Below are 24,201 nucleotides of genomic sequence, written 5' to 3' on the forward strand. Positions count from 1 at the left end.
TCTGTAAGAAAAGTCAGTATATTTATGGTTTGCTTTATAAAAGTTACTATAATACAATGGTACATAGTATTGAATTCACAAAAATATGAACAAATATTTACAGCAAGACACACCCACAACGGAAACACTTCTCTTCAAAACAAGTTACATACGGATGACAGAGTCTATATGCACAAACATCCCTAAAACTTATGGGTTCTCTTCTTTGCAGGAGGAGAGAGGCAGGGAGGGAGGGACAAGAAAAAAAAAAAAAAAAAAGGCAGAAACCCCCAGCTTTTCAAAAGCAAACATTTGTTCAATGAAAATGAAGGTATTGAAAGAAAAATGAGCCATGTTTCTGGATATGGCAAACCATTTTGGGGGTGGGGCGGGGGTTCCTGGGGACAGGGAGGGTGCAGCCCCTCGCCGCTTGGGCAAGGTGAGGCCAGGGTGAGGGGTGAGGCTGGCCCCCAACCCCGGTTTCCTCACATCCCCCTCCACTTCTTCTCGGGGGAGAGGGGTGAGAATGAAGGCAGCCCCTTGGGGGCTGCACAAGGAACTTAAATCAACCATCTCTACAAACTACACATTTCCTCATGTGAAAAATAAATTATTTCCTCAGTTGCACAATTAGGCAGAAAACCGCAAACGGAAGAGAAGGTTGCCGCTGTGCCCGGGTCCCTCCTCTGTGTCTTAATGCCACCGATTTCATCGACCTTGAAACCTTGAAATTGGTGGGCACAATCTCAAACAGGGAGGGCATGGGGTAAAGAAATTAAAAAAAAAAAAAAAACACAACAAAACCACCAACGACAAAAAAAAAAAGAGAAAAATAACAATTCTTTGTACAGAATTTACATGATAACAAGCTTGACACAAGCTGAAGATACCAGAGGCTCCGGGCCTGGGCCTGCATCCTCAGGGTGGGGGCGGCCTGCTGGGAGCTCTCCCGTCTGGGTGAAGATGACTCCTGGTCACAACAGTCACTTTCCAGAAATTATTTACATGCCTGCTCTGCTTTCTGGGGTGAGAGGGACTTGCTTTGTGTGTGTGTGTGTATGCGTGTGTGTGTGCGCGTGTGTGTGTGTGAGTGAGAGAGATTTTTGGAAATACAAAGAAATGAGCAAAAAAGTCTTCCCACATGTTTCTACAAGAAACAATGTTCCCGAGAAAAAGTCCTTTATGGCAGCCTATATACAGAAGTTGGTTCTGAACTTCAAAAACCTATTTCTTCCCTTCGTTTTGATTTTATATATGCACAGGAAAAAAAAAATCCATGGAAATAAACCCTGAAGAGGATGATGGGAAGGGGGTAAAAAAGGTTAAGGGAAAAAAACCCAAAAAACCTGTCAGACTTAGATCTGAGTTTTAAAATCTTCTCCAAGATTTTCCTTTCTCTGGGAGAATCATCTTCTCACTCCAAAAATAAATATGCTCTTGCCTTCTTGGGATGAGGGGGCTGCTGGCCAGGTGAGTTGGGGTGTGGGCTAGGGATAAGCGGGTGAAGCTTATAAACAAAAAAATGCCACGTGCATATGGTCAGAGACCCGTAGTGGCGGGACTGGGGGACCCGCCTGCCCTGGGAGGCCCTCCCACCCGGGTGAAGGTGAGGGCAGGAGAGAGTAGACAGGACCCTTCCCAGTGCCCCCACACCCACACTGGGGCCTCAGGGAGGCTCCCTCATTGCTGGCATTCGAATGAGAAAGTAAACATTGAACCCAAGATTTTGGGGGTGGCGGGGTGTGGGGTGGCAGGAAGAGCCCAGAGGGGAAATTCCTGCCTGGGACCAGCTTGGCTCCACCAGGGTCTGCTAGGGGAAATGGCGCCCCCAGGCTGCTGGGGAAGGAACAGATGGGGGCGGTCTTCTCCTCACTGAGTCACCTCCGCCGGCAGAGAGGGGGCCTTGTGTAGTGTTCTGAGGTCAGAGCCGTGTGGCCCGACCCCCCTCCTCTCTGCAGCACCTGGCCCAGCGCCCCGGCCCGGGGGTTCCGGAACGTGGGCCGACACGCCACCACACCGAGGCCTCTGCAGCCCCCAGCGGGGGTCCCCGCGCTCTGATTCTGCTTTCACATTTCAACGGTTAAAACGTCTTTTCTTATGACGAGGAAGAGAGTAAAGAGAAGACAAAACAACATAGCAGCATTCATGGAAAGAGGCTGTTGGGGAAGACAGGAAAAGAGAAGGACAGAGACAGAGAGACGGAGAGTGAGAGACACGGACAGAGAGTTTACGCTGGAGCTCAACGAAAATCCTGAAGGGAGCATTTTAAAAAACCAAAGAGACGTGGGCTGAGAGACAGAGAAGCCCTTTCCCACTGAGGGGCTGGAGCTGCGCTGGGTCCTGGGGGTAGTGTTGGGGGTGCCAGGCCCTGACATGGCCGCTGGGTAGGGGACAGCACCTGAAATGGGGGTGGGAGGTGGGGCTGGGCCCCGGGGCCTGGGGTCCGCGCTCGGGAGCCCCAGGGCGGCGCGGGCAGCCTTCCACGGGGCCTAGTTGAGTGTCCCCCGGCAGTTCTCAGAGCCACACAGGCAGGGGATCTTGACGTCCTCGATGGGGAACTTGTAGTCGTAGGTGATCTCCTCGTTGACGTTGATGTGCTGCTTTGAGTAGATGACAATCTTCTTCTGCGACTCCACCGTGATCACCTTGGCATAGCAGTTGGGCTGTGGGTGAGGCAGGAGGGGAGGCTGAGCCGAGGACTCACCCGGTACTCCACCCAGGCCCATCGCCACGAGGCCCCCCGAAACCCGATGGAGCTCCATGCCCGCGGCCTGACAAATGTGCCGCACGACCCCATGCCCACTGGCCACCTGCTCGAGCCTCGGCTGCCCTATCTGGGTGACAAGGACCCCCCCGCCTCTGATACTAAGTAAGAATGATGATGATGGTAATAATAATAAAATGTTCCCCCCAGGGCTTCAATTTCCATTTATACTACAGGTGACTCCCCAAATTCTATTCCTGGCCCAGGCCTCACTTCAGAGCTCTAGAGAGGGGGTCAGCAAACACCGGCTCCTCGCTGCCTGTTTTAGCAAGCAGACTTATTGGCAGACGGGCATCCCCGTTCATTTACATACCGTCTACAGCTGCTTTTGTTACAATGACAGTTAAAGTAGCTGCTAAGAGATCCTCTGGGCCACAAAGCCAAAAATATTTACTATCAGGTCCTTTACAGAAAAGGTTTGCTGGACCCTGCTCCAGACCCAGAAATCCAAGCACCTGCTCAATATCTGCCTTTGGCAGCTCCAGGAGACATTTTTGACTCCGTAAACTCAAACCTAAAACTCAAGGGAGTGGCCATGCCACGCGTCCAGGCCCCCAGACACCCGCCTCCCCCACCTTCCTCCACCAATGCTGGATCTGGCCCACGGCCACGCCCAGAGGGTTCTACCCCCAAAGACCTCTTGATTCTGTCCACTGCTCTCCACCCCCACTGCCACGGCCCCAGGCAGGCCCTCTCACCACTCGGCTGGACTTCAGCGGCTCCCCCTGCCTCTCAGTCCTCTGAGAAAATCTACTCCTGACCCAGCAGCCAGGGAACTCCTGTCACCCCATGGCTCAAAACCTTCCAGCAGCCTGCCTGGCTTTTAGAGAAACTTCTCAGCTCTGCCGGCAAGGCTTAGTGATCTGGCCACCCCAACCCTGCCAACCTCATCTCTTACCTGCCCTCTCGCCCCCTAGTCCATCCCTGCTGCCTGCTTTGCTGGCCCTCAAACAGGTGTCCTCCCCTCCAGGGCCTCCCTGAGCAGAATGCGTGCCCCACTCACTGCCACCTGGGTGAATCCCTCCAAACCCTCAGATCCCATAGGAGAGGCAAGACGAAGTCCCCACTGGCCCAGGTGATGATCCAGTCACGGTTGGGAGAGCTAGCTGGGTCAGCACACTCAGAGGGCCTGCACTCAGGGGCACATTTGGTTCTCCCAACAACCTACAGGGAGGGACTGTTTCCATCCAGATCAGGAAACTGAGGCACTGAGACATTACGTAACCAGACTACAGTTCCATTGCTGAGTAGTGATGTCGTGACTCGAAACAAGAGTTTGGCATCTGCTCTGGAACTCGCCTGCCCCGTCGGAAGCTCCCCATGTTTGTCTTCAGCATGAGACTCACCCGCGTTACCAACACTCACTGCCCCCCGGGCCAGCGCCGTCCACCACCACCATCACTAGCCACGTGTCACTATTTAAGTTAAACCAAATTAAATGAAAAGCTCAGTTCCTCGGCGGCACTGGCCACATTTCAAGTGCTCAACCCAACACGCAGCTCGCACCACATCAGTGGACAGCGTGGATGCAGAGCATTTCTGCCACTGCACAGAGTTCTAGTGCACGCCCTGCCCCAGAACGAAAGCTGTTAACTGTGAACTGAGCGGACCACTTCTTGAGCTCCTTGGGTCTCACTATGCCCATTTTTCAGAAGAGAAAATTGAAGCTCAGGGGAGAAAGACTCCGTATCCAAAGCCTCACCCCCCGCCCCCGCCCCCATCACCCGCGGGTGACCAGAGCTTGGGAAGGAGGCCACGCCGATTCTGTGCCAGAAGCTTCTGGGGGCGGCAGCGGCCCCATCCCAGGCACTCACGTTGCAGCTGTGGTTGATGAAGCGCGCAAAGTTGCCGCACTTGGTGGCATCGATGATGGTGTCGTGGTCCACCCGGAACATGTAGCTGCTGCCAATGCCCTCGTCCTCGTAACGCTTTTCCCGCATGTCCGCGATCACCTGGCCAGGAGAAGGCCTCAGTCTGGGCTGGGCCATCCTGCCCCCACCCCTACGCCCAGCCCACCGGGCAGCGCCTACCTGGCGGATGTTCTGGCCCACGTACTCAATGACCATCTCGTCAGCCGCGATGGGCTCCATGGCGAACAGGCCCCAGTCGTGAATGTGGCTCTTGCAGAACTTGAGCTTCTTCTTCCGGAACTGGGGAGGGAAGGAGCTGAGAGGTGAAAGCCCTGGTCTCAGTCCCGCGGCCCCCCTGGCTGCCCTGGGTGGGGCCCGGCCTCACCTTGAGCTGGTTGAACTTGAGCAGGTCACTGTCACAGCTGCCAGTGAAGGAGGACAGCAGACGGCGCTGCTCAGAACGCCGCTCTGAGCCCGCCCGAGTGGAGGCATGAGGCTGCGCCGGGATGCTCATGCCCTGCCGAGGACGACGGTGACAGGTCAGGAGGGGTGGCTGTCCCGCGGTTGGGGGAAGCTGGCCCACTCACCGGGGTCCTGGGTACCCGTGTCCCTATCGCATCCTTGGTGACACCCCCCGCCAAGCTCTGGTCCCTGTCTTCCCAACTTCCCAGCTTCCTTGCTCTGGGCTTGTCTGTGCCTGTCCCATCCCTACTTGTCACCTCTCCTCTTCCCTGCTCCTTCCTGCCAGAATCTGAACGTGCTCAACGTCCTCCAGGCAAAGCAAACAGCACATCTTTCCCTTCACACTTGCCGTCTTTCCCGTCTCAGCTGGAAGATTTGGAAATGCCTCCACTTTCAGGAGGGAAGATGGTGGGTGTCTATCCACCCCGACCCCCGTGGCTCTCACCTGGGTGAGCTCATCCTTGCTGTGACCCTCTCTTAACATTTCCATCCTGATGACCAGAAGTCCCCCTCCCAGGCCCCAAAATCCAACTAAGTAACAGACCTTACTACCTGGATGTTCCACAAACCCCAAAACTCAAGCCTCCCACCTCAGAGCTTGGCATCCAGCTTCCTAGTTCCCCAAGCCGGACCCAGCAACGTCCCAGCCAGTTCCTTTGTCCCCTACAGACAATCTGGCCCCCAGGTCTGTCCTTTCAGCTTCCTAATATTCTACTGTTCCTGATACTCTTTCAAACAAAGCCACTTTTTTCTCACGGCAAACGCAGTCGAACCTACCCACGTGTCTCGACTGGGACCTGCAGCAACTGTGCCCCAGTCTCCCCTCAGGACCCCTGTAGTCAACTCTCCACATAGCAGCCAGCGTGAGCTTTGAAAATCGGGCTGAGCCACGTCACCCTCACCCTCTCTCTGGAAACCCCCATGCAGCTCGCTGTCACACAGAATACAAACCTAACCTCATCACCACAGCCTCCAGGGCCCTGATAACCTGTTCTGTCTCTGGCCTCAACTAGTCTTTCCTGCCCTTTCTCACACCACCCAAGATCCTCCCCACCTCAGGGCCTTTGCACATGCTGTTCACTCTGTGTGTGACTTCCAGACTTAGTGAGTCCCTCTCCTGCTTTAACTTTTCTTTTTTTAAGTAGGCTCCACACCCCATACGAGGCTTGAACTCATGACCCCAAGATAAAGGGTCACATGCTCTACTGACTAAACCAGCCAGGCACCCTTCCTGTTTTAACTTTTTATTGAAGCCTTTTTCTACTTCTCTGTGGTGTCTCCCAGTTATCCACATGGCTCATTTCTTTACTCTATTCAGACCTGGCTCAACTGTCACCTTCTCTGACCCCTCTGACTCACCAATCCCTAACCTCCTCTCCTGTTAACCCCACTTGAAATTCCATGTTTATTTGTTCACTTATTTCCTACCTCCCTTCTGAAAGGTAAGTTCTGTAAGGAAGAGGATTTTGTTTCGTTCACTGCTGTAGACCCAGAACGGTGCCTGGAACACAGCAGGCACTCAACAGACATTTGCCAAATTTAAAAAGGAAAGAACGAACCTTCTGGAAATGCAACTCCAACTCGGCTCACATCCCTGAAAACCTCGGAGGCTCCCACTTCCCACCCTGGCCGCACTTTTTCCAACCTGAGCGCCCAGGGGAATAACACCCTCTGTGCCGGCCCCTCTGGCTCCACAAGCCCCCATGCTGCCTGGCACCCACTGCAGCCGGGGAGGCTCCAGGGTGTCTGGGCAGCGACGGGCGATGCCAGGGGCAGAGGCAAGGGTACTGATGGCAGTACCTGCGTGTCTGTCGGGGGCTCGTCGGTGCTGGCGCGGCTGCTGTTGAGGTATCTGAGCTTATCCTTCTTGTCGATGGTATAGAAGCCCTCGCTGCGGGCACAGCCCGTCACGTGCTCACGGATGCCATCGTCCCGTTTCTTTTTCTTAGCTGAAGAGAGGCTGGTGGGTGGGTGTGGGTTAAGGGCCACATGGACATTCTTGGAGAGCCCCTCCCAGTCCTTCCAGAGGCCAGCCTCCCTACCCTCAGGCTAACCTCCAGGAGGCTCCACCCCCCACAGCATCTCCCGATGCTCCCAGCTCCGTCAGGGGTACCTAGTTGCATGGCTCTGCGTGTGTTTCTTAGCCACTTTCTGCCTCAGTTTCCCCATCAGCAACCTGGGGCAATAACTATGCCTCTGTGAATGACTGCATATGCTTAGGTGCTTAGCAGACTTCCTGAAACAGAGAATTGCTGAGTAAATTAGTTTGATATAGCGGGGATGACGTCCGCTCCAACGGATAGCGCCGTCCAGAGTGGCCAGAGTAATAACCAACTATCAGGGTAGCATCGTGGTCTGGAGCCCAGATGCTGGAGGCAGATTTGCCTGGGTTCAACTCTCAGCTCTGCTACTTCATAGCTGTAGGACTTCGGGGAGGTCAGTTAACCTCTTTGAGCCTCAGTTTCTATAGAAATAAAATGGGAATAATAGCCCCTACCTCACTGGGCTGTTGGGAAGATTAAATGAGATGATGAGGGGGCTAGAGTGGGCCCCCCGGTCCCTGCTACTGTGATGTACAATTGCGGTGCTACACGGGGCCCCGAGACCTGCTCACTCTGGGGCTGAGACGGGCCTGGCACAGAAGGTGGCGACTCCATATGGAGCCTGGCATGGTGGCAGCCCAGACACGGCTTAGGAGGTGACGGGGATTTGTGCTGGTGCCTTCGTGGGTGTCCTGGGAGACAGGGCCCAGGGAGGTGGGCGAGGACCGCGCCCCGTCGGCTAGGATATAGGGATGGTAGACCCAGAGGGTGTCATTGAGCCAGTCCATGCCGTTGTCCTGCTGCAGCAGCCGCTCGTAGGTGACACACAGGAAGCGGATGTCCTCCTCATCGATGCCACCATTCCAGATGTCATACAGGATGGTCATCTCCTCAAACTCCGACCGGGGCCGGAAGAGGGGTTGTGGTGGCGAGAGCTCGGGCGAGGCTGGGGCCACCAGATCCTCGTGGCGCTTCTTAGGCGGCCGGCGCCAGGGCCCCCGAACCTTGGCCAGGTCCATGAACTCCTCAGTGACCTCATCACGCCCGCGGGGGCCCGGAGGGATAGCCTCGGAGGGCCACTGGTTCTCTAGCTCCTTAAAGGGCAGCTTGGTGGACTCAACAGGGGGTGGCGGTGGGGGCGGAGGAGGCTGGGGGGGCAGGGGCGGTGGGGGGGCTGGGATCCCCGTGTTCCGGAAGTCCAGGGTCACGGCCCGGGGGTCGTGGGTGCTGGGAAAGACGGGGGTCTGTGGCTGGCCCGGCAGGAGCAGGAGGTCCCTGCCGAGGGTGGCCCCCGCTGGCGGCCGGACCAAGGGTCCATCCAAGGAGAGCACAGCCGGCGGGGATCGCCGGGGCCTGCCCGGCTTCCTCTTGATAGGGGGTGGGCACGGGGCCAGCGGCGCGGGCAACAGCGGCGGCAGCTGGGCAGGGGCCCGGGTCTGGGCCCGCAGGACAGGGACGGGCAATGCCAGGGGCAGAGGCAGGGGCAAGGGCAGGGGAAGAGGCAGGCCCGTCTCCAGGAGCACCGGGGAGGCCAGGGGGCCAGATCGCTCATCGCGCCGGCCAGCTGGGAGGGGACAGACAGGCAGGAGCAGGGGCCCGCCAGGCTCGGGGAAGGTGGGTGTGAAGCTGAAGTCCCGACCAGGTGTCCTGGGGAGGCCCCCACTGCTCAAGCTCGGGGACTGGGATGGGTAGGAGAAGGGGCTGCCGGGCACCTGTGGGGAGCTCAGCGACAGGCCACTGCTGCCCCCTGACAGTGGGGGCTCCCCACTCGGCGTGGCCGGCACTGTCTCTGTACTCTGTGACTTGGCCAGGCTGCCACAGAGGCCCGGAGTACGCGGGGGCTGCTCCTCTGGAGGGGGCTCCAGAGGGACGGGTGGGTGTGGGGGGTCTGGGGTCTCGGGCTCTGGTGGTGGGCTAGGCGGCCGGGGCGGTCGAGGGGGTGGTAACGGCGGCTGCAGGGGTAAGGAGAGCAGCGTAGGGGGCTCCACTTCCAGGTCATCCTCTGCAAAGAGGTGGGCAAAACCAGACCATTACTATGCGATTCAAACATCTCACAGTGCCCTGTTTATGCTGCCCTACTATGTGCTTAATACCTGACCTCATAGCCCTCTGAGCCCCCTGGAGTTCTGTGAGTATGGGGACTGTCCCCCTACAGCTAAACTACTCAAGGCTTCTCAGTGGTGTCAGGCACACAGTAGGTGCTTGATAAATGATGGTGGAATAAATGAAAGACATAAGGAGACATGGTTGCTAGCCTCTGACATTATGTCCTTAGAATGGTGTCCTTGTGAACAGGAAATGTCCCGTGGACCAAGAAAACGAGCTCTGCTATTGAATAAAATCCAACAAGTCCCTTTTCTGCAGGACTTATCAGAGCCTTTCTCCTAGCATTTATCTTCACTGTCATATAATACATTTTTCTAGCTCATCTGCTGTCATTTATCACCCTGCCCTAGAATGGGGGCTCCATGAAGACGGATATTTTTGTCTGTTTGGCCCACTGTCGTATTGCCAGTGCCTACAACAACAGTACCAGGGATACAACGTAGGCTTAGTAAGTACCTATGACAATACTCAAAGACCTGCGGTTCTGTAGCCAAATTACACAGAATTAAAGAAAATACAACAGGTTTTTTTCCTGAAGGACTTATCAGAGGTACGAACTAACCACATGTGGCTATGTAAATTTAAATTAAACTTAAACAACATTACAAATTCAGTTCCACTTGCCACATTTCAAGTACTCTTAGCAACACCGGGTCTAATGGCTATGGTATTGGACAGGGCAGAGAAAGAGGACATTTCTATCACTGGAGAAAGTTCCACTAGTATGTTAGAGCCTTTAGTATGCTCTGCGCAGTTCCATCAAGGTGGTGGAGGGGGCAGTGGTGTCCACGGCCCCTCTCACCTGGCGCAGTACCCCAAAGCCTCCCCCACCTGCCTGTCACTAAAATGACCATGCACACGGCTGCCCCCCCAACCTTCCTGGGAGCATCCCCCAGTGGGGAGTTATTGGCACTGAGGGCTGGGGGCAGCAGCAGTGCCCCGAGGGGACTCTCTGGAGTTCTGGCTAGGTGCCAGGCCCCATGCTGGCACATTATGTCCCCTCACCCTGTCCTCCCATATGACCTCATGTGGGAGACACTATCCATTGATCCCATGTTACAGGTGAGGAAACCGGAGCTCGGGAAGGTTCAGCAATTTACGCAAAGGAGCCTGGGCTCATTCTGTCAGCGAGGACATCCTGCCTCCATCCCCACCACCCCACCGGGGGCCGCAGGTGCTACCTGGGGTACGCTCCGGGGACGGCGGGGGCCGGGCCTCCATCTCTCCGGCCAGGGGCTCTGGAGACCGCAACCTGGCCCCTTCCTGCTTCAGGCCCGGCTCCTCGGGGGGCTCCTTGCAGCTAGCCAGCTCCTCGGCACACACAGGCAAGGGGGGCTCTTCCGGCATGGGCGTCCGCTCCTCGGGGGCTTCATCCTCAGCCTCGATGTCCACCTCCTCTTCCATGACCGAGGACGCTGTCACAGGGGCCCCCGTGGCCACATCCTCCTCCAAGTCCTCGTCGGGAGCTGCGGGAGCTGTACTTTCATCTGCTGCTGCCTCGTCCTCTTCTTCCTCCTCCTCCTCCTCCTCCTCCTCCCTTGCCACCAGCTCCTCTTCATCCTCTGAGGACGATGACGAGGACTCGGAGCTTGATTCGAACTCAGAAGACTCAGAGCTCTCGCTGGAGGACCCAGCTCCAGCCTTGGAAGTGGCGACGCTCACTGTCTCCTCTGGGCAGGGGACACAGGCAGGAGCCCTTCAGCATCTGCTGTGCTCCAGCTAGATGCTTCACCAAAGCTCTTAAACTGGTGGCACCCGGGCTCAACGTGGCCCTCAGCTATCTGGGGGACGTGTGCGTGTGCGTGCGCGCACATGCGCTTAGATGTGGCAACCAGTCACCATTTTTAAAAACTGAGGTGAATCCACAGAACGTAAAACCATTTTAAAATGAGTAATTCAGTAGTATTTAGTACATTTGCATGTTGTACAACTACCTCTAGTTCCAGAACATCGTCACGAGCTCGAGAAGAAACCCAGCATCTTTAGTGTGATACCGCCCCTCTGTCCTCCCATCTTCAGACCCAAGCAACCACTAGTTTACTTTCTGTCTCCATGGACTGACCTATTCTGCACACGTTAATGTAAGTGCAATTGTGCAGTATGTCATGTGTGTGCATTTTAATGAGTTCACATTTGGAAGGCAAGAAATCTTGCCCCCAAAGTATTGCTAAAAGCTGCTCAGGCTCTGCTCTGCTCTGCAGGGGGGCCCTGGGCCAGGACTGGTGCCTCAGCTTGCGCTGCTCACCTCCGTCTGAGTCCTCTTCTTCCTTCTCGCTCGCCTCCGACAGGGCAATGTCCTCATCGTCATTCTCAGACTCGTCCTGCTCATCACTGTCTTCATCGTCATCCTGGGGCAGAGGGATGGGAGGCAAGGGTCAGCCAAAGGGGCCCCTTCACCTGGCACAGCACCCCGGGCCTCCCCAACCCGAATGTACCTTATCTGACGTGGATGAGGTCGAGGAGGAGGAGACCTGGCTCCTGGGGCCTTCCTCCTCCTCCTCCTCCTCCTCTTCCTCCTCCTCCTCTCCCTCCTCTTCCTCCTCAGTGCTTTCCCGCTCCTCCTTGTCGGAGGCCGAGGATGAGGGTGAGGTCGTGGAGGAGCCCGAAGACGAGGACGCCGATGATGATGAAGACACCGACAGTGACTCCTTCTCGTCCTCCTCCCCACCACTGTCCAGCTCCAGCGGCCTGGCTGGCCGTCGCCGCACGCCCACACCCTTGGGGTCCCGCTTGGTAAGCTCGCAAGGGGCTTCCGCCATGTCCCGGTCCCGTTCACGCTCGGACTCTGAGGAGAGAGAGGGGTGTCTGACCCGGGCTAGGCAAACATTGGAGGAGATCCCAGCACCAGGTGAGAGGTGCACATACCTTCATCTTCCTCATCCACAGAGGTTGAAGGTCGCAGGCGCTTCTGGTCACCAGAAGAGGCTGTGTCTGGCGGCTCCTTCCTCTTGACCTTGAAGGAGGGCAGGCGGATGGCCCCGCGCAGCCCGATGCCCAGGCCGAGGCCCTCGTAGCCCAGGCCCTCACCCTTGCCCCACGACTCCAGCAGACACGAGGCGATGCGGTCCTTGGGCTTTGGCCTGTCCTCGTCCTTGTGCTCACCTGACTTCACTGGGGTCAGTGAGGCCTGGGGTGCCAGAGAGGAGGAGACTGTCACCATGGTTATGGGGCGGCCCTCTCTTAGCAGTCTGCCTTCCCTCAAAAGGGACAGCCACACCATAACTGATACTTCCTTCCCACAAAACTGGCTGCGCTCTGTGCCCACGGCTCAAGACGCCGCCAGCGCTCCACTCGGCCTCACTGAACCTCAACGTCCCCACCTGCAGAGCAGGCTACACGGGGCAAGTGCACATCCGTGTCGACACACGAGCCTCACGAAGTCACACTCACTGTCCTACTTGGGGTTACAGGGAGCGCTGCTTCCAAGAGCACAGCTGGGCGGGGAGGGGCCGGCCGGCCGCCCTGGGGCACCCCGCACCCGCTGCCTACCTTGGCCATCCGCTCCTTCTTGTCCCACCACTCGTCGAAGGCCCGGAAGGCCACCACCTCGACCATCTTGCGGTTCAGGTCGCGCTTCATGATGGCCTTGAGCTCTTTGAGCACCACCAGCAGGACGCCATCGACAGTGGCCTTGTGTGGGTCCTCCTGGCGTGGCACGTAGCCTGGTGGCGGCACCGACGGGTCAAACTTGGGGAGGGGTGGCCAGGGCTGCCCACGGCCTGGCCCGCTGTTGCTCAGGGAGAACGGGCCCCGGTAGGGCGGCAGGTTGACAAACTGCAGCCCAGCCGAGGCCGCCGCCGCCGCAGCGGCCATGAAGGGGGGGTAGGGGCAAGCGCCCTGGCCCGTCATCAGACGGCTCAGCATCTGCGTCTGCATCTGGAAGGACATGGGCATGCCGCCCCACTGGCCACCCAGCACATGGCTCATATCCACCTGCACCACGGGAAACAGCCCCGGAGGGAAGGGTGGCAGCGGAGGCAGGATGGGCGGGGGTGGGACTCCGGGCGGGGGCGCTGGCAGGGGGGGCGGGGGCACTGTCACAGCTGGGTGGGCCGGGGGCGGTGGGGGCGGGGGCGGCGGCAGAGGTGGCGGCATGGGGAAGCCTGGCTGTGGTGGGGGTGGGGGTGGGGGTGGGGGCAGTGGTGGGAAGCCGGGGGGCGGAGGCAGCGGCAGGGTCGGAGCCAGCACAGAGGGGGCCGCCACGGCTGCCGCCCCCGGGGTCACCACCATGGGTTTGGGGCAGTCGGCGCTGGTGATGGGGGCTGAGGGCATCTCATCATCCGAGATCTCCATGTCCTCGCCCGAGGACTGCTGGCCCTGCAGGGAGAGCCAGGAGAGAGTGGTGAGGTTAAGCGCGGGAGGCCAAGCTGGCTCGTGGAACCCTTCCAAACACCAAAAAGTCACACAAGCCTTCCGCGAGACTCAGGAGCAACATGGATTCTGCGGTTCAGATCCTGGTCCCCTCCCTTCTGGACCACGTGGCGAGTCACTTAACCTTGCTAAGCCCCAGTTTCCCCATTTGCATAATGGGCATCCTCGTACCTGCCTCACAGTTTATGAGGATTCATTCATTCATTCAACAAACACTTGCTTGGCACCTGCTGTGGGCCAGGCACTGTTCGAGGTGCTGGGGACACAGCGGTGAACAAGACCGACAAAATCCTTGCTCTCATGGAGCTAAGCTTCTAGAGGGAAGAGGCGAACGATAAGCAGAATGAAGATGTGAAATACACAGCCCACCATGGAGAAAAAGGAAGCTGGGGAGGGAGATGGTATGAAGAGGGAAGCAGATTCTGTCAGCTTGAGAGATTCTATTTCCATTTGTACTCAGAAAAGGTAATACTAAAGTGCTACAGTGCTTTGATGTCTGACCATCTTTCTAAGGACTTGATATATATATTAACTCCGTTAGTCCCCAGAACAACTCTACAAGGTAGATCTGCTATCTCCACTTTTACCGAGGACATTGGAACACAGAAAGCTTAGGTAACTTGCCCAAGCCAACAGAGCCAATAAGAGATGGGACCAGGATTCAAACCAGTAAGTGGCTCCCCAACCTGCGCTCCCCATCAGCCTGCCATCCTCACTGAGGCGGAGAGGGCCAGATGGCCAAGGTGACGTTTGAGCAACAAGGTATAGCAGTTTTAAGGCCGTATAAACAGGAGGTACGTCCTTATTTTCCTTAGTTACTCTTCGCATCTAGTCTTGAGACTGCACATTTAGCGTGAGCCAGTGTGGAGCTAAGTGCTGTGTTTCATTTCTTGTCTGCTCTCTACCTTGCAAGGTGGGGGTCTACTCCAACCTCTCTGACAAGTGAGGAAACAGCCCCAAAGCCACTGGCCCAGGAGGCACAGCTAGTCAGAAAGAAGGCTGGCACTCAAGCTCAGGATAGATCCCATGGGTTCAGCGGTACCAGGTGAACAGGGGAGGAGCCGGGGAGGACCCCAGCTCTGAAATGGGCATGGCCCCTTTACACCAGGACACAGGGCTTTGGGAAGTTCGACACACAGGCCTGGAACTGGAAGGGGACACTTTGGTGTACATGGCAGAGTTGGAGTGAAAAGGCCGAGCAGGGGTCGGGGAGAGGAGAGTTGGATGGCCCCCAGGCTCTAGTGTCAGGACAAGAGCTGACTAGGCTCAGTCAGGACCTGCCCTAGATGAACTTGGCTGAGGAGACAGAGCCTTTGCAGGTTGGAAGAGACAGGGAGTGCATTTGAAGGCTGAGGGGGCAGCGTCTGGAGAGGCTGTAAGGTTAGAGGTCAGATCTTCAGGAGAGCGAGTCCACAAAGGGAAATGGAGGCGGGGAGCGCCGCGGGGAGGAGGAATACCAAACTTTCAGCAGCGGCAGCCAGCTCTGGATTTTGCTAGACCCCCCTCTACACATACACACACTCTCTCCCTCCCCCCGCTCAGGGTCCGCAAGCACTTGCTGGAGGAGAGACTGGCAGGCTCATCATGATTCTCAGGGCCAGAGCCCGGGAGATCAGTCCCGGACAGCGCCCAGCTAGGCGAGTGCAGCACACGGAGGGTTAAGCCGGCACGGCGGCCAGCCAATCGCAAGGAGACCCGGATCCTGCGCTCCAGCCCTCGGCCCTGCCCCTCCCTCCGCCCCTCCGGCGCCCGGGGGTGGGGGTGAGAACCAGCGGGAACTAGCCGAGCGCTGAAGTGCTCAGCACCAGCCCGCGCCGCCGGGCCTGGAGCTTCCCTCGCGGCACCTCACTTAAGCCGAAGACCGTGTGAGGCAGGTACTTCCACCGTCCCATTTCACAGACGATGAAACTAAGACTCAGGGAGGGAAAGTGCCTTACCCAAGGTCCCATAACCAGTAAGTGACAGAGCTGGGTCTCCAGGCTCAAGGACTGGAGCCTGAACTTTTAACCACCAGCCTCTGTGAAGAAAGGGAATGTCCCTCAGCGGTGCCCCCTGCTCTCTCTCCGGAGTCTTCAGGCTGAGCTGGGTGGGACAGCCTCCCGTTCAGTCTGGAGGAGCCCGGGTGCTGCTCTCCAGGCTGCCAGCAGGGGGCTCCCGAGGGCCAGCCTGGACGTTATCAGTACTGTGGTCTTCCCAGGGCTAATGTCCTGGGGCATCCCAACACCACCTTTCTTGGGCCTCGGTCTCCCCTTCCCTACAGTGACAAGATGGGAGAGCCCAGTCCCTCCGGCTCCTCCGGGCTTCCCAGTCCTGGACCAGCCAGTCAGCATTGGTAAACATCCCCTCACCGCAGGTAGCAGAGGGAAAATGGCAGGGCTCTCAGCCCCCCACCTCTGCACACCTGTCAACTCCTCCTGCTCAGACCCCTTGGCACCAGAAACCACTTCCCTAGAACCGTCTGGAGGCCCTCTGGAGCACTGGCCACCTGCAGTCCCCTCCTGGGCAGGCCACGTTCCTCTCTGTTCCTCCCTGAGGCAGCCAAACATGCCTAATCAAAGGGCCCGGGAAGGGGGGTGACCCTCCTTCCTGCCGCCCACAGGGGCACAGAGCTCTGTCTAAGTCCCTGGCTGCTCATGCCCGCTGGGCGCACAGGTTCCAACCCAGGTCTTTGGGAGGGCCAGGACAGGTGCCTGGACCAGAAATGGGGAGGAGCAGAACCCAGGGAAGATGACCTAAGCCTTCCCTCCAAGGGACTGCAGCACACAGCAGCCCCCCCCCAACCTGGAGGCTGGAGATTTGGGTAATAAGACCCCAGATGAGGATCTATGGGTGAGGAGCGCTGGAGAATGGTCAATTTTGCCTGTTTTTGGCTGTGGCCCTCCCCCTGGGCTAACCCTTAAATCCTTCACTCCTGGAGACAGAGGGAGAGGGCTAAGGGGAATTTCAATGCCCTCCCTGCCCACCATGGCCTCCCATCTCTTCAGAGGGCACTAGGTTCTAGGAGACAGTACTCCAGAGCTCCCACCTGGCCTAGCCTAAGAATGCTCTGGCTAATCCCTCTCCCCAAATAAGCCTGAGTGTCAGGATCAGCCCTGATCACCCCCAAGCCACCCAACAGAGGAGGGGATCCAGAACCATTACCACAGTCCATACTATCTGGGGTCTCAGGAAACTCCTACCCAAGAAGCTCAAGTCAGACTTGATCCCTAGGAAATGTCTCAACTTCCCATACCTAACAGGAGAGCAACAGAACCAGGTCATGTTTCCCTTCTCTCTATGGCTGCTAGGCTGCTCAGAGCCAAACCAGCAGCTCAATCACAGCCCCTGCTGCTTTTTGCATTCTCTTTTTATTCTCTGTATTTGACCTGTTATTTTAGCTGCCCTAACCCTGTTGCTTCTGTGTTTTAGCTAATTGTCCTAAGGAGGTAATGTTTCAGAGGAGGAAAGAGGGAGACACAAGATAGACAAAACCGATCCAAGACAGAGGTGGACAGACATGGTGGTACCTCATCCATCTTCTCTGAGGTTGGGGTCCTGTCTCCAGCCAGGTCCAAGGCTACCTCAGTTGTCTGGCCCAGAATACCAGAAGGGTCCGGGGGGCCTGGCTCCGGAGGGGGCCGGGGCCCCAAGCCCAGGTCAAGCTCATCATCCTCATCTGAGTCGGGCAGTGGCGTGGGGCTGATATCCTCCAGGCCGGTGCTGGAGGGGCGTGAGGAGGGCGGTGTGGGGCCTCGAAAGCCTGGCTGGGAGTTGGTGCCAAAGGGGGCCAGTGGGGAGAGCTGGGAGGAGGAGGAGGAGATAGGGCTGCCCTCCATCTGCAGCTCCGTATCCGAGTCCTGCTCCCGAAGGAAAGGCAGCTTGGTGCGCTGTTCCTTCAGCAGCATCTCTATGCGTGAGTCCAAGCTGTCATGGGGCTTCTCCAGCCCCGCAGGTGATGACTCCAGGGTAGGCGTGCCTGGACTGTCGCAGGGCTCAGGACTCCAGCCAAAGGTCGGCCGGCCACCCAACTCCATGCTGTTGGCATCAGGAGGTGGTGGGCCAGGCGGTGTGCCTGGCTTCTCCTTGGTCAGGGGCTCAGTGGGTGGCAGGGGTGGGGGCACAGGTGCTCTCCGGAATTCCCCGCTGTCGCGGGCCCCAAAGGTGGCTGTGGTGGTGGGCTCCTCAGGGGGTGGGGGGAAAGGGGGCACCGGGGTCTGATACGGAGAGAAAGTTGACTTGAACGTGACTCCAGGAGTGGGGGTCGCTGGGGCAGGTGGTGGGGTGTGGGCGAACGTGGCCGAGTCCTGTGGTTGGGCCTTGAACGGAGGGCCACCGCTGCCCCCACTGCCGCTGACTGCCCCAAACGGGAGGTCCACAGAGCCCCTGAAGGCAGCTGGTGCCCCTGCAACTGCAGTGACCGCACAGGAGTTGTGGACATAATGATGCTCGTGACGGCGGTTGTAGGCATCTGTGAACTTGCTCTCATGGCGCCGGGCCTTGAAGGTCACTGCGGGGTCCTGGCTGAAGAGGTAGGAGGGTGTGGGCTGGCGGCTGGAGTAGCTGGAGTCCTGCGAGAAGGGGGTGCCCAGGCGTGGCGTGAGCGGCGTGCCCTGTCCGTAGGAGTTGGGTGTGTCCAGGCGGCAGCTGGAGTATGCAGTGTCCTGGGAGAAGGGTGTCCCACCACTATTGGGGGTGACAGAGGATGAGCCGGAGCCACAGCCGGCGGCTAGGCTACCATCCTTGAGGCGCTTCAGAGCATCTGACAGCTAGGGAGGGAGAAAGAGAGGGACAGCGGTGTGTGAGATCCCTGGGGGGAATCCTGCAGTGGGAGGGGACTGTTCTCCCTTCTCACTCGGGGGATCTCAGAGCCAAGCTGGTCACGCTAGAACTGCAGCATGGTAAAAGGAAGGGGGGGCAGGAGATTGAAGAGGAGTTTCTGGATGGTCCTAACTTTTCTCTAATCTTAGGATATCCGGTTATCCTCAAGGAACCTTGAGGATTTTTATAATCCCTAAAGCAGAGAAAAGAGAAGATCTGACATCTTGGTTTGAACTGGGATTTCCCTCCTGTCTCAGACTGTCAGAAATCAAAGACCCTCCAGCAGGAAGAACTATGGTTTGGGGAGTGAGGGGGTGGCCAAGGGCCCTGTTCCCTCCAGTCTCCCAGTGTTTTAGGAGTTAAACAGCATGACATGGTTACAGTGCCTAATGGACAACCCAGCAAGTCAGCAAAAGATGCTTCATTCTGGCAAAGCTGCTCCTGAAGGCAGCTAAGTTGTTGGGGAAGGGCTGATTGAGAATCTCCCCATGTGAGGGCGGTCTAGGTGGAAGGCAGTGGTTGAGTAAGGAGTCAGTCTTGCTCTGGAAAGAGGGACCTATATTCCGCTTTCTGGGGGCAGGGGTAGAGCAGAGCACAGGACATCAGACACAGCAACATTTCAGCACCAACACAAAGTAAGCCCTCGTAGGCTGTGGGTCTCTGGGAATCCCAGCCTGGGCAAGGCCAGGCTCCTTTCCCTCCTGGGCTCTGGAGTCCAACGCTGGAGATGGGGAAGTGGGGGCGGGGGGCACACCAGAAGCTGGTGATGAGTGTGAGTGTGTGTGTGGGGGGGGTTGCTGATGGTGATCTACCCACCTGCAGGGTCTCGTTCACGATCGGAGAGACAGCATCCAGCTCACCCACTGGGAGGGTCTGGGGTGTGTATCGGCCCGTGACCAACAGTTCGTAGAACCGCATGCGGGTTTCCCCTGTGGGAAGGGCAAGGGAGGGAGGACTGAGGGAGGCTCCAGGTTGGGGCAGACCCCACAGGTTGGCTTCCCTGTGGGCCCCTTGTGCCTGAGACCCCCAAGCCTGGGAAGCTGTGTGACCCTAACTAGGTAACCACCTCTCTTTGCACCTCACTGAGAAGTCCTATCTGTTCAACGAAGCTGCTAAACTGTATGATTTTTCTGACCTTAAGGTTCAGAATTTAATCCTTTGTGCGACTGGGACTCCCCCCAAAACAGAAATGCCACCCCAACACAAAGCCTTTTCCTGTCACTTGGGCCATGGCACCCAAACAAAGAGTCAGGTCTTCCCTAACAGCCAGAGCCTACAGCAAGTGGAGAGACCCAGTGACACAGAGGCCACAGTTTGTTGCTAACTATCTGGGGCCAGGTGACCAGCAGAGTTTGTAAAACACACTCTAGCACCACATTACTGTGAACTCCACAGGCCTCCTCCTCTGACCAGGCTCCCGAGGCTCCCCAGGTCTGCCTGGGACTCAGTCCCACAGAGCCCTGTCTGGTAACCCTCCCCCCACAGCAGAGAGAGGCCTCTACAGAGCAGGGGGCCCCAGATTATTGATATTTATAGAGCCCTCTGAAGCAGCTGCTTACATATGCAAAGGAGACGCATTCCTTGAGCTACACTTTACACTTTACTGGTCTCTTTCTCGAAATTCGAAATACAAAGTTAGTTGGCAGTCTCTGAGGGCCTCCCACTTTTTTTTTTTTTTCTTTCCCCTTTTCAGAAATGAAATGGGCATGTGACAGGGAGAGGGCTCCATATTCAATTCTCAGAGAGACATCAGACTGCAACCACCCAAGGGATATGTAGATTTGGAAGGGTCTGTACGCCCCCGACAGAGACTGAGATACTAGAGGGAGGGAGAGGGGTGCTGTGGCTTAGGCAGGAACCTGGGCTTGTGCCCTGAGGAAACTCAGAACTAGGTACAGGCTTGGCAAGACTTTGTGGGATAACTGTGCCCACCCAGTTCCAGCATCCCTCCACAACTTCCAGCAAGGGCTTAGAGACCCAGTCAGCAAGTATTCATTATTAAAAGCAAAAAAGAAGGGTCTGGATTTTCCAGTTTGGGTTTGGTATGCCCTGGTTGCCCCTAAACCCTGTGCTCTCAGAACTCCTGGAAGCTGCCGACCGAAGCCCTCCCAGGCAGTATCTCCCAGGAGACCCCAAGAGGCACTGGACCCAACAGTGCCTGTCCAGTCACAGGGCACGCTGCTCCTCAGGGCACCCAGCACCTTCTTCTATACTGGTGGGAACTTCCCTAGAGAGGCCACAGGCAAACTTTGGGGGATGCCCTAGAGTCCTACAAGCCCCTCTATCCAGCATCCAGCTTCTCCTCCCAAGAACCTAAGGGAGGAAGGGTGGCTTCTCCAGCTCCACTCTCCCAGCAGCCAGCTCAGAGGGAGTACAGAGCGGGATTCCGGTGCACCGGAGGTGCTGCTGTCTCTTTAAGAGAGAGGAGGGAAGGCACAGTGTCAACCCTTGAGCACCCAGAGCAGCCCGCCCGCCCAGCTCTATCGGAACATTATCAATGAAACCACACTCTGGGCCCAGATTGCTTTCCACCTCCAGAGGGAAGGGGTAGCACTGGGGGGTTTGGGACCCTGGATCCTTGGAGGGCCCTCTTTTTAGTTGAAGGACCTACCCTTTATGTATTTAAAGGCATTCTAGCGGCTCTCCCTCAGCCCCTCACAAATAAACAAACCCTGCCTCCTCCCCTAACCCAGATGGCAACACTGGGGACTGCCTAAACCCAGGCCACCAGGGCTCAGAGAGGGGCCCGCAGGGGTGTCAGTGGTGGGGAAGCCTCTGGGTGGTCCCTAGGGGTACATGCAGTAGCCAAGGACAGCACATTTGGTAAATTATAGCCTGTCTCCTAGCAACAGACAACACATTTAGCTCCACGTGACTCTACCCTCAGGAGGGGGCAAAAAAAAATAGGGTTGTGGGGGGTCCCCAACACTACAAGAGGGGCTCTGGGAGGGAAAGGAGTCATAGTGACAGGGCCTGCCCCCCCCTCCCCCGCGGTAGGTTGTCCTAAGCAGGCCTCCACTCACCTTTAGTGTCCAGCTCCACGTGGATGATATTGCCCATGACTGAAGTGCTATGCAGATGCTGAACAGCCTCCTTGGCTCCCTTGACCGTCGCAAAGACCACCTTGGCAATGCCCAAGTGCTTCTTGGTCTTAGGGTTGTACAAAATCTCCACCTCCTCCACCTCCCCATACTTCTTACACATGTCCCTCAGGAAGTTTTCTCGGATGTTATCATTCAGCTTGGCAAATGTCACCTGCTTCGGAGGCACCGGGCCCACGTAGAACTCATCGATCTGGCAGGGACGAGGGGGAAGGGAGTTTGGAGAACATTGAAACCGAAGGGAAACACAACATTCCCCACTCGCATGCCCGTGGAAAACAATGAAAGGTAAAAAAAAAAATATATATATATATATATGTATATTTTTTTTTTTGGAAAAAAAAAATGCACGCGGGCGGGCCCGGGAAGCGGAGGATTAAATCGTTTGGAACGTGGAAGTCCTCTGGGTTCGAAAGGAAAGGGGAAAAAGAAACAGTTTCTCTTTCCCCACCCCCCATTCCGGCCTCCTCTCCCTGCTGCGGGGTCAGGGGCGAACCCTGGGTCTAGGAAGTTGTCCCCCTTAAGCCACAAGGCTGAGAAGGGGGGCGGGTCCCGGGGTAGAGCCGCCGGGCTGGCAGGAGCCAGGTGGGGACCCGAAGCCCCCAGCTGGGCCGGCAGGACACTGTATCAGATCCTGGATTACAGTTTCACTGAGTGTTATTCTGTTTACAGTAGCCCAGAGGGATCACCCCTCTCGCTGACATCTCCCCCTCCCCGCCAAAACTTCCCCGGCCGTGGACGGCGGGAACTCAGAATCGGGCTCGGCTCGGTCAGGACTGGCGTTATTTTCGAACTCGGGGAGTGTGTGTGTGTGGGGGGAAGACCGTGGGATCGGGGGGGAGGGGTCCTACCTTGAATTTGGGCACCGACAGCTCCAGCTCCTTGGTTTTGGTCCAGATCCCAACGACCCGGGGATCTTCGACAATTTCCACCGGGCGGTTGCTGGACATCTGTGGGGAGGCATGGGGGGGCGGGGCGGAATGGGAGGGCTGGTCCCACTCCCCAGGGGCAGGGGCAGACCCCCTTCTCCAGGCACTTGTCAAACTCCAGGACTGGGGACCCGGCTGACAGTTGGCCCGGTGGTCGGAAGGGGGGGACCCTGGGCGGCTCGAACCCTTTCCCCCCCGCCCCGGGCTCGGCTGGGGGCGGGTGGGGGCGGCGGGGAGGCGCGCCGGCTACTCACCGCCAGGCTGAAATGCTGCCCATCGTAGCGGTACAGTTTATGATGCCCCTTTTTCAGAGCCGGGTCAATCATCAACTTGTAACTTCTCCAATGGTGGTTCCTCCTCTCGCCCGAAGGGCCGGGCTGCGGCGGGGGCTGCTGGTGGTGGTGGTGGGGGGGGTGACTGTTCTCCATGCCGTTAACCCAACCTGAAAACGAGCAAGTTGTTGTCGTCTCCGCCGCGGCGGCGGCCGCTTCTACACACACGCGAAAGAATCAGATCGTCCAGCCCCCACCCCCTCCCACCTTACCAGCGCGCCCCAAAAGGAGCTGTCGCGCTGGCTCCCCCCAAAATAAGAATAGAGCGAGAGAATAACCCTTCCGGGAGAATTAGGCGCCCGCCCGCTCGGCCACCGTCTCGGGGCGGCAGTGAGGGGCTCCCGGGGGGCCCCGGGGCGTGCTGGCGGGGCCCGGGGCGCCCGGAGGACGCGGGCTCCGGCCCATGGTGCCCGTCCGGCCGCCTGGCCGCCCGGCGTGGCGCTCGCTCGCCCGCTCGGCCCGGCTCGCGCGCTGGGCTCGCGGCAGGCCTGGCGCCGCCCGCCCGCCCGCCCGCTCGGCCGGAGCCGGAGCCGGGGCCGGGGCCGGGGCCGGGGCCGGGGCCGGGGGCTCGGGCCGCCAGGCTGCCGACCGCGGCCTCTCCCTCCCCGAGCCGCGCTTACATCCCCGCCGGGCGCCGGCCTCCCTGCGCCGCCAGCCAGTACATGGTGTCCCCCGCGGGAGCCGAGGCCGGGGCGGCCGGACGGGGGGCCGGGAAGGGGGGGGCGCCGCCGCCGCGGCTGCCGGGCCCGGAGCTGCTGCCGCCGCCGCCGCTGCTGCTGCTGCTGCTGCTGCCCGGGAGGCGGCTGGCGGCGGAGGCTCGGCTCCCAGTAGCCGCACATCCCACAATACACCGCTAAGGAGCCCGACCCGAGCGCTCACCCTCCTCCTCTTCCTCCTCCTCCTCCTCTTCCTCCTCCCCTCTCCTTCCTCGCCGCTTCCCCAGGCACTCTCCCGGCGGCGGCAGCTGCGCCGCCAAAGCCCCGGGCCCCAGCGGCCCCCCACCCCTCACTCGCGCGCTCCCACACTGCCTCCCCCCTCCCCGGGGGAAGGCCTTTTAATTTATTTATTCTGCTGGGACTTAGGTGGGGGGCTTGGCTGGCGGGGGAGGGGGGGTCTCCCCGGGCTCTACCTCCCGTGGCTGGGGCTACCCTCCGAGCCGCGGCCGCCGCGGCGTGCGCCTAGGGCCTCCAAAACTGTTTCCAAACTGCCAAGATCGGAGGTGGGCGCGTGGGGGCCCGGGGGAAAGGGCTGGGTTTTTTTGGGGGGGGGGTGTGATTGTGTGTTTAGACGCTGGTAACTGTGGGGGGAGGCAAGACGACTCAAGACGAGTTGCAATCGAGGTATCTCTGCTCCGGCTTCCTCCTCGGCCCCGAGACCCCCTCCCCCTTGGAGCTGAGCTAGGGAGGGGAAACCAGGATTTTAACCAAATTAGCATTCACATTCCTGGGAGGATGTAGCCCTCGCCTGG

General features: G+C 58.2%; 1 protein-coding gene across 1 annotated transcript; it reads right to left on the reverse strand.

The window, feature by feature from the left end:
- Positions 1–23,598, reverse strand: SETD1B (SET domain containing 1B, histone lysine methyltransferase). Its single transcript, XM_045887716.3, has 17 exons — positions 23,354–23,598; positions 22,656–22,843; positions 22,324–22,422; positions 21,395–21,665; positions 19,188–19,300; positions 17,081–18,319; positions 12,693–13,520; positions 12,069–12,330; positions 11,639–11,988; positions 11,449–11,551; positions 10,385–10,873; positions 7,846–9,099; positions 6,856–7,022; positions 4,979–5,110; positions 4,774–4,893; positions 4,558–4,695; positions 1–2,642 (listed from the first exon to the last, which is right to left on the reverse strand). Exons 2-17 carry the CDS (start codon positions 22,827–22,829, stop codon positions 2,469–2,471), a joined length of 5,913 nt encoding a protein of 1,970 aa, XP_045743672.2. The 5' UTR covers positions 22,830–22,843; positions 23,354–23,598; the 3' UTR covers positions 1–2,468.
- Between the last annotated feature and the right edge of the window lie 603 nt (positions 23,599–24,201).

The sequence above is a fragment of the Mirounga angustirostris genome, unplaced genomic scaffold (assembly GCF_029215605.1).
Source record: "Mirounga angustirostris isolate CCGP_5_RB_7025 unplaced genomic scaffold, mMirAng1.0.hap1 SCAF_14, whole genome shotgun sequence".
Classification (NCBI taxonomy): domain Eukaryota; kingdom Metazoa; phylum Chordata; class Mammalia; order Carnivora; family Phocidae; genus Mirounga; species Mirounga angustirostris.